At 34.8% G+C, this 9,384-nt stretch overlaps 1 protein-coding gene across 1 annotated transcript; it reads left to right on the forward strand.

The window, feature by feature from the left end:
* The first annotated feature begins 2,306 nt into the window (after positions 1-2,306).
* Positions 2,307-8,544, forward strand: LOC111405844. The gene is made up of 6 exons (XM_023034911.1): positions 2,307-2,341; positions 3,207-3,295; positions 4,370-4,423; positions 7,705-7,779; positions 8,196-8,232; positions 8,310-8,544. Exons 3-6 carry the CDS (start codon positions 4,376-4,378, stop codon positions 8,459-8,461), a joined length of 312 nt encoding a protein of 103 aa, XP_022890679.1. The 5' UTR covers positions 2,307-2,341; positions 3,207-3,295; positions 4,370-4,375; the 3' UTR covers positions 8,462-8,544.
* Positions 8,545-9,384: the final 840 nt, after the last annotated feature.

The raw sequence follows: 9,384 nt of genomic DNA on the forward strand, positions 1-9,384 counted from the left end.
AGATAATTAAAAAAATTAAATAATTAAATTATATAAATAAAATAAAAGACAATTATAAAAAATAAATAAATAAATAAATAACATAATTATTCAATCAAATAAAAAAATAAATTAATTATAAAAATTGAAAAATAAATAAATAATTAAACAGTCACTGGACCGACTGTTAACAATGAACAGTCGGCCTACGACTGTTAACAGTCTGGACTGACTGTCGGTCGGGTGATCCGGCTGTTAACAGTCGGGCAGGATCGACCCGACTGTTAACAGTCGTCGTCTTTCTGCAGGTGAAATCGTCATTTTCGATAATGAAGAGGTCTAAAAATTACAAAAAATTCACATTTTTCACCCCATTTACATTCACAATCTAACAACTTTATATTTTAACTTTTTTTTTATTCATTTAATGGGTCAAAGACCAATGTTAAAATGAAATTTGCTACTGTTCCAAGACTTACAAAGTATGCTTCTGGTTCCACCGTCGGTTCCACATGGCCGCGAGGGAAGAGCAGCCCCGACATCAAGGCCGTATTTGAGCAATACTCGATAATAGAGTAATGGGTGTTGATCAGCCGCAATGCTTCCTCGTTGAGGTCCATAAAAAGGAGAATGCCACAGTTGCTAATGCTCAGGTTCCACGAGTTGAAGCACCACAAATCTTCGCCAGGGACTCAATCTTGAGGGAATTTTTTTTTAATTATTCGTTTGGGGATGTTAATCGTCACTTAATCTAAACTCGAGTAATGTTTCTCTAACTTTTTCCCACTTCTCTTTAATAGTGGATTTGTAAATTTTGGATTTTTTTCCCCTTCACTCTTTCTTCCTCTTTTGTTCCTTTTTCCTTCATTCCACGCTTAACTCTTATTCTGCACCGTGTTTACCCTCTTTTTCTCCTCTCACATTGCAGGGGAAAATTCTAATTTTAAACTCATAAAAATCTTATCTTTTTTGCATCTTCTCGAGCCGAGCTTAAGCTCGCAGAAGAGGGCAAAATATTAGCTTCTTCTCACTTGATTTATTGTGGGGCTAGATAGTTTGCTCAGGTATCATAGCTTTCTTAGCTGAGTGTTGGGTATTTTTTGGTAAGTGATACCCAAATTCTCTAGACAATGATGAAAATCGAGGCCCGTTTAACTTCATAGGCTATAAGCCTAATATTGAATAACATATTGGACCCACACCACAATTGATGTAACCCAATTGTATTGGGTATTTGGAGGAAATCAGCCCATTGGGCTAGATGCTCAATACCCGACTATGGAGATAAATGAAATCACAAAAGATAGAATTGGTTGCAAATAATTATCTCGTGATAATTATCCTATCCCTACCGTTTCCGTTGGACTCAAATTTAAACTTCCCTGTTATCTTGGAGATTTGATTTCCCTCGTGATAATATACAAGAGTTTTATATATCCAAAAAACTCAACCAATTTAAAAAATGAGAGAGAAGCCGGCTGCCTTCTTCTTCTTAGAGTGAGAACTTTTCTGCAAAAAGAAAAAAAAAGACTTCCTTCTCTGTGAAAATCGAAGTCGACCTTTGTGGTGTGCCTTGTTGGAAAAATAATTAGTTGCAGCGGTGATCAGAACAATATAATGCAGAAATATAAAACATATCGATCGAGTCTCGTGACAGCACGATGTCCTAAAGTGAAATTGCCCGTCAATAATTGCTGTGACCTCCGTGGACAATCACTCTCAGGATACAACGATCGTAAACCACTTATGCAGCAATCACGAATGGTTTTTCTAGAACTCTCAATTGTACTCCAGAATAGGTATAAAAACCCGAATATAAGAAATTCACAATATGAAAAGAGTGATTGATTCTATTTTATTTTTGTGTGTCTTTTCCCAAAGCAAGATATGGGTTTATATAGGCAAGATGGTAGTAACAGTCTTCACCATGTTAATGCAGAATTTTAATGACTGAGTAGTGGGTGTTTTAGACATTTTAATATTTGCGTGGGGAGTGATTCGAACCCCTGACGTCCCACACAAATGTCACATTTCCCACCACTTTGGCACTTTATCTAATTTGATTATTTCTTTCACATTTTATATTTATACCATAAATATATAACATGCCTTTGTGTGCCTTTTCTTCTTCGTGTTGGATCGAAGATTTCTGAGCCTGATTTAAAAAGGGGATTTCGTTTCATTTTCTTCCCTTAAGTTTCAGTTTCTGCATTTCATTTAGTTCACTGCTTCATTTTGGTTTCTTGAATTCCATTACATTTATTTGATTTAATCCTTCATTAACCTTTGTTGTGTGGTTGCAGGTTGGATTAAAAACAACACTGAGATCTCGGAAGAAAAGCACCAATTTTCACTGAAATAGGTAATTTAATGCTTATGCGAAGACCCACTTTGTTTTCCTCGAGCTTTCATATCTTTGATTTACTTCATTGTGAACAGTATGAATGGGGGTTTGAAATGGTTTACTTCATTTTACGCGTTTCTTTTTGCTCAGGGTTTGAATCTTTGGATTAACTAATTATTATAAATGTCAATTATTATTATTTCCAGTTGGTGTTTGTACTTCTTGTAGTTGAGAGAGTGTATAGGAGGAAATGGAAGGAAAGGAGCACGGGTTGATGCTGGCATGTGTCATTTTGGGGACCCTTTTCTTTGTTATGGGTTCTGCTTTTTTAGCTAGGGTATGATTGGTGAATTGGAGGCTGTGGCTGATATCTAGGTGATGATTCTTTTTCACTATGATGATTATCTCTAATTATTTTCTGTTTATATATGGAAAGGATACTTGAGGCCTCTTTCATCTATTTCTATATGAAAGCAAAACTGAAGATAATAGTATCATGCTAAAGAACCTTAAATAACCCCAAACTGTACAATAAGTGCTCTTGCCTGAAATGACCAACACGGATAGGATGAAGTGGACTTCTAACTTATTACGATTGTGACATGAAATCATACAGTGAGTGGAAACAAGGAGGTGGAAATGGAGTCTGGAAGTTTGGTGGTAATTTAAGGTCCCAATGCCATTTGCAAGAAAACCTAAATCATTCATGAGTTCAGTTTAAAGGAATTCATCATGCGTTGAGAAGTCTCTTGATAATTTGTTGAGAGAGCATGATATTTTGCACGACTTTAATGACACGGTCCGTAAGCAACCACTTCAAATATCTAATATTGTTGTTACAGTGTCAAAAAGAATTTAAAAGCGGTTTTTCACTTTTTTGCGGGGTACTTCTCATTTCTTGCACGTGAACTCCTTTTTAATAAGAGCCGAGAGGATATTCTAGCGATAAGTGACTATTACCTTGTTTTCAAGGTGTGAAGCTATGATTAAATCCATCATTAGTTCCTTAGCTCATATGCTGCCGCTTTTTGAATTATTTGTTTATGTTGAACTAATAATATATGATGTAAAGGTGCCACTAACTAATTGTGGGATGTGATAATATGAAGTAGTTGAAGAATCCTTTTGAATACATCAGAAAGGGACAAATAATGAAAATATGCTTATGTGTCTATACAGATTCTTGGTTCTCTAATTTTTTTCGATCAGACAACTATGAGTCAAGTAGTGTCATAAATTCAACTCTTAATTTCCTAGAAATATAGTCGTTAGAAATGTCAAAAGCTGTACACTGAAAAGTATAAAACGCTTGAATGGTTGCTACCCTTAATAAAGCAAATGAAGTAATCTTTTGTGTGCTTCTGAGTTCTGGATTTCTTTCTTGAATTGTGTATTTTTTTTGTGATGTTAATTTGTGAGCTAATTAGATATGCAATGAGATATAAAACTTTCTGAACTTGTTGATGGATCATACCTGCAACATATGAAATATTAGAATTGATAAATTTCCTAAAATCATGTTAAAATCGATAGCTTTCACAAACTATGTATCATTTTTTTGAATTGGAAGCAAGTTGTTGTCTCATATTTAGTTTAACTACGTGTAGGATAGGACAACTATGTTTTTAAAGATTCAAATCCTTGTGTAAATATTTGTAATTCTTCTATGCAAATATAATGGATTGGTTGTAACCAATTAAATATGTTCTTTACAATATCAATTGGTGTGGACATCTTATCTTGCCTTTCAGTCATCAAATCCTCTCTGTACCTTCTTATTGGGCCATCCGTCATGTTTAAATGTATTTACTTCAATCTCCTTACTAGATCGGTATGATTTGATTTCCACTTTCATTGAATCAAAACTTCTACCTTTTCAATGTGAAGTTGTCTACGTAAGCACATTATCTTAAAATATGTTGATGCTTTCATTTGATGCATAATTGGATAATTTGGTGACCTCGACTTTTGGCTTATTGTGAACTGCTATTGCAATTTGAGGATTGATAATTTGGGCCTTTCTAGATTTAATGATTTATATTGCAGCATGGAATGCGTGTCCTGCTGGCTGATGAAATGGGACTTGGAAAGACTCTTCAGGTATTAAATCTTTTATACTGTAATACATCTCAACTCATTTCGTTAGATTGGCTAATGGGGATGGGCTCATAATTTCCTGTGAGCTTCTATTTTACATGGTTGTGCAAGTTTCAGCTATCTGTGAAATTCGTTTCCAAAAAATCAACAACTACTGAACTACTCTTATCATGAACTATGTTGTTTAACATTTAACGGAAGATTTTTCATGCTAAAGATTGTCGTTCTGTGCTAATTTAATACAAGATTTTTCATGCTAAAAATTTTGTTCCTTCTGTCCTGTAAAGTTGATGCAGGGTGAATAATTCGATAAAGATAACAAGAAGAGATGAGGGAGGGGGGAGAAGAAGAAGAACAGAGACGGAGGGAAGAAGAGAGGAAAACGGCTATAGCCAACTTTATTATTTAATCAAATTCATCAACTGAAAAATAACAATGTAGAATAGCTTTAAATACTGGAAATACTGCAAACCTAGGGCCAAGCCTAATACACAAGTCCATAAAAATGACATAACCTAAGTTCAATTAAGAAATAAAAGTCCAACTAAAATAATTAAAATTGGGATGTCCTCATCAATTCTCCCGGGGTGGGAAAGAAAACCCGACCCTGTCGAGTGGTTATATCACCATAGGCATCCGTCAATCTCCTAACCATAGGCTGAGTGGCTGGGCAAGCTTCTTCCGGCGTCTGTAGAAATGCGTCAGTGGCGGTCTGAACCTGGTGTCCTCACCAACTCCTCTCGGGTGGACGGGAGGCGATCCGGGCCAATGAAGATCCTGCTGATTCCGATAAAACTCTAACAAATCTGGATCCAATTACTGTAGTGTCTCCCTAGATATCCATGCACAATCACAATCTGGTCGACCAACCCAACCAACAAGGAAGTTCTGAACCTCTTCATCATTAGTGAACACAGTTTTTTCATCTAAAATAGCATCAATTTTTTTTTTGTGTGCTGTGAGAGGTGGTAGTGGGTTAGAAGGGGCCAAAGAATCACGATCAAGGTCCACAAAAGGAGATGACAGAAGATCATCTGAGGGAATGAAATGGCCTTTATAAGCTACAAGGTCCTCAACATTGAAAGTAGAGTGGTAACCAAGGTGTGGTGGAATGTCAACAATATATGCATTTGGACCAACCTACTTTAAAATTTTAAAAGAACCAGCACTACGAGCTTGCAATTTAGAGGCGGGTCCATGTAGACACCGCTCTGGCCTAATGCGAACCATAATGTAATCTCCAATGTTAAACTCAACATGTCGTTTGTGTAAATCAGCTTGGAGTTTATATTTTGCATTACTCGCTTCAAGTTGTTTATTGATCTCAATATGCAAGTCACGAAGATGATGTGCAAATGCTTCGGCTGATACTGACACTTTAGCCTGTGGGGACACAGGGATGAGATCTAGTGGTTTTCTAGGCTTGTACCCATGAACGGCTTCAAATGGACTCATATCTAATGAACGATTTATGGAGCTATTATACGCAATTTGAGCTACAGGAAGGATCAAATCCCAATTTTGAAGGTTTTTCCGGACCAGAGAACGTAATAGGTTACCAAGACTTCGATTAACTACTTCAGTTTAACCGTCAGTCTGAGGGTGGTAGGCCGTAGAAAATTTTAATTTGGTACCCATCTTGTGCCACAAAGTTCTCCAAAAATGGCTAGTGAAACGAACGTCCTTATCAGACACGATGGCCTTGGGAAGCCCATACAATTTGACAATTTCATTAAAGAATAACAGGGTAACCTTGGACGTATCCGACGTCTTATTACAGGGATAAAATGAGCCATCTTTGAGAAGCGATCGACAACCACAAAAATAGAGTCATGCTTCTTTGGGGTGCGTGGAAATCCTAACACAAAATCCATACTAACATCTTGCCAAGGACAATTAGGGACAGGGAGAGGGGTGTATAGACCTGTGTTCTACTTCTTCTGCTTACTCAATTGACAAGTGTTATAAGTACTAACAATCTTAGCCACGTCTTTCTTCAAGTTAGGCCAATAGAATTGACGTTCAACTTCTTCTATGGTCTTATCACGTTCAAAATGACCAGCTAACCCTCCCGCATGAATATCCCACACGATGAAATCTCGCACTAAAGTTCGAGGGATGCACAATTTATTGGCTCTAAAGAGATAACCTTCCTCAAGTCGAAAGCCATCTGTTGCGCCTGAATGTCCTCTTTGTAAATCAAGAAAGATATCTTTAAAATCGGGACACGCCTCGTAATCCTCCTAAAGTCTTTCAAAATCGATGACCTTGACACTCGTGATCGACAAAAGGGAGACACGACGACTTAACGCATCAACTGCTTGGTTCTCTACGCCCTTCTTGTGTTTTAAAATGAATAGGCTTGCAAATATTCGACCCAACGACCATGTCTAGAACTTAATCTTTTCTGGGAGTTGAGGTAATAGAGGGCCTCGTGATTCGAATAAAGGACAAATTCCTGGGGTAACAAATAGTGGCGCCAATAGCGCAAAGCCCGGACCACTGCATACAGTTCCTTATCATAAGTTGAGTACCGCTGTAGCTTTTAATGTGCTTTGATATCTCATTTAAAGACCATATTGTCTACCTGTTTTTTACTAAAAATTGAGTCGCAAAACTATCAAGGTGTTTATAATCCAGTTACCTCAATCCATGTTTTTTTCTTGCTGGATCAAGTTCCGTTGTATTTTGTAACTAAAGTTAAATAATATTGTATTGATTAGAAATCATGAACTTCACTTTATTTATGCACCAAGGTCGGATTTTTTTTTTTTCCAGTCGATTGCAAGTATGGCCTGTTTAGATTTTCCTTAGGAACATATTCCACTTTTGGATGTCCATCAATATACGAATTGATGGCCTATCTAGACTTTCCTTAGGAACATATTCCACTTTTGGAAATCCGGAGGAAGATGTATGATAGTGATAGATATTCCACTACCATGCTCGAAGCTTGTCCCCCAATAGAAGTTGTAACAATATTTTTGGAGGCTTTTTCAAGAAATAACTTGAGCTATAAAGAATTATGCAAAAGAAAACGCTCTCTTTACTGAGATGATGAAGAGAGTGATTTTCTATATAGAATGTAGTACTTCTGTTCAATAAAATGTCAGTATAATAAGACTGTAAACATTTCCTGCATTTTTTTTAAAATTTGATTGGTTATAGATAATTTTATCCTAATTCTTATTTAGTCGGTTGATTTCTATCTAGGATGCCAAAGTTATTTTTGAACCCAAATTTGATGATTGTTTGTAAATGATACAAGGCTATTTGTATTGCAGTCACAGTGTGCAAGGAAAGCTGGCCACGGTGTAATAACAGCCAAATTTGATCTAAAATCCCTATCATATGCACTGGTAAAACCTGAAAAATGCTTAGACTGCTTCCTCTGTGATTTTTTAAAATCATTTTTTTTTTGGACCTTTTCTGAACATCTTACATTGTTTAGATTTACTCCACCTTATTAATGAATCCTATATATTAATAAATAATTATGGCTCCTTTCTAAGCTTAAGCTTTTAAGGGGAGGCGTTTTTTAAGCTGCCTCTAGGGATTGAATGAACAAAAGACAATTACATAAATGCCAACTTAAAAGTTCGGCTTAGGTCTCAAAATCTCAATTACGGCCTTGGTTGAGTTATTCTGTAAATATGAATGTATGATTAGTGAACGTAGGAATTTGTTGTTGTGTTTCATGTAATCTAGGATTTTGTTCTTCCTTTTGGTGTATTATTATTATAATTTTTTTTTTGGGGGTTTTGATCTTTCCAAGGTCGTTAACGAAGTTCTTGATATCAGACGATGTCCAGGTATCTCTCTCTCTAGCAATCCTGAATTCAAAAACTATGAATTTTCAAATACTAACTTTTCTATATTGTATATTAAGGAAATTCTATCCAAATGAGTGATGGAGTTGGAGCTGTGTTTCTAATGAAGAAATGTGTTACAATGCAGAAAGGAATTCTAATCCTTCGTGTATTCAGGTGCTTATCTTATGTAACTATTTTTTTATTTTTTTTTGTATATCCATCCTATTAAGTAGCCAACTATACTATAGCACGTGCGTTTCACTAGTTTTCATAAATAAGTGGTTTTTCTAATAAATAATTTACTTGTTAATAAAAGTAAAAAATAAGTAACGGTTTATATCGAACTTTATGGACTAGATATTTAGTAAATTAGTAATAAAAACTAAAAAATATAGGTGAGATAAATATATATATTTTTTAAATATAGAATTTTAAGTATTAAGATTTTAATTTGTCCCTCGCCTCCATTATATTTTTTTCATTTAAAATTCCACCCCTTGGTTCCAAGCTCAATTTGGTAAGCTTGTTTCTTATTTATTTTTAATAAAATTTTTAAAACTAATTTTACTTATCTATTTATTCAAAACTTTCGCGTGTGATGTATTTAAAAATTCTTGATCGAAACCCACAATTAGTTGTGTGAACTTGACTGCATGCGAAGGACCCAAAACTATTTTTTGTCAACCATCATACAAGCACTATCAAATATATAAAAATATTATTTTTTAATACTTATATTTAAAAAAAATAAAAAAAATAACGTGTAACACTCGTTCATGTTAAATTAAAAAAGAGTAACATATCTTCGTGGGCTAACTAATGTCACACATTAGAGAGTTGATTCGTACGTCCCACCTTGAACCAACTCTAATTTTTAAATTTTATGTATAAATTAAATAGGTTAAAAATAGAATTTAGTAACATATTTTAGTACACTTACTTATAAGTGGAATTATAAAATAAAAATCAAAAAATTTAAATTACTTTTTTTTTTAAAGTAACTTCTACCTTAATATTAAAAGAAGTAAATTTTTTTTTTCCACTTATAATGAGAAACATGGAAAATCTATTATAGTTCTAAATAAAATTTACTTAGGTCTTGTTTGTCATCCATTATTTTAAGAATTAAAGAGTTTTGAATAATATTTTTTG

This window comes from Olea europaea, chromosome 12 (assembly GCF_002742605.1).
Source record: "Olea europaea var. sylvestris chromosome 12, O_europaea_v1, whole genome shotgun sequence".
NCBI classification, from domain to species: domain Eukaryota; kingdom Viridiplantae; phylum Streptophyta; class Magnoliopsida; order Lamiales; family Oleaceae; genus Olea; species Olea europaea.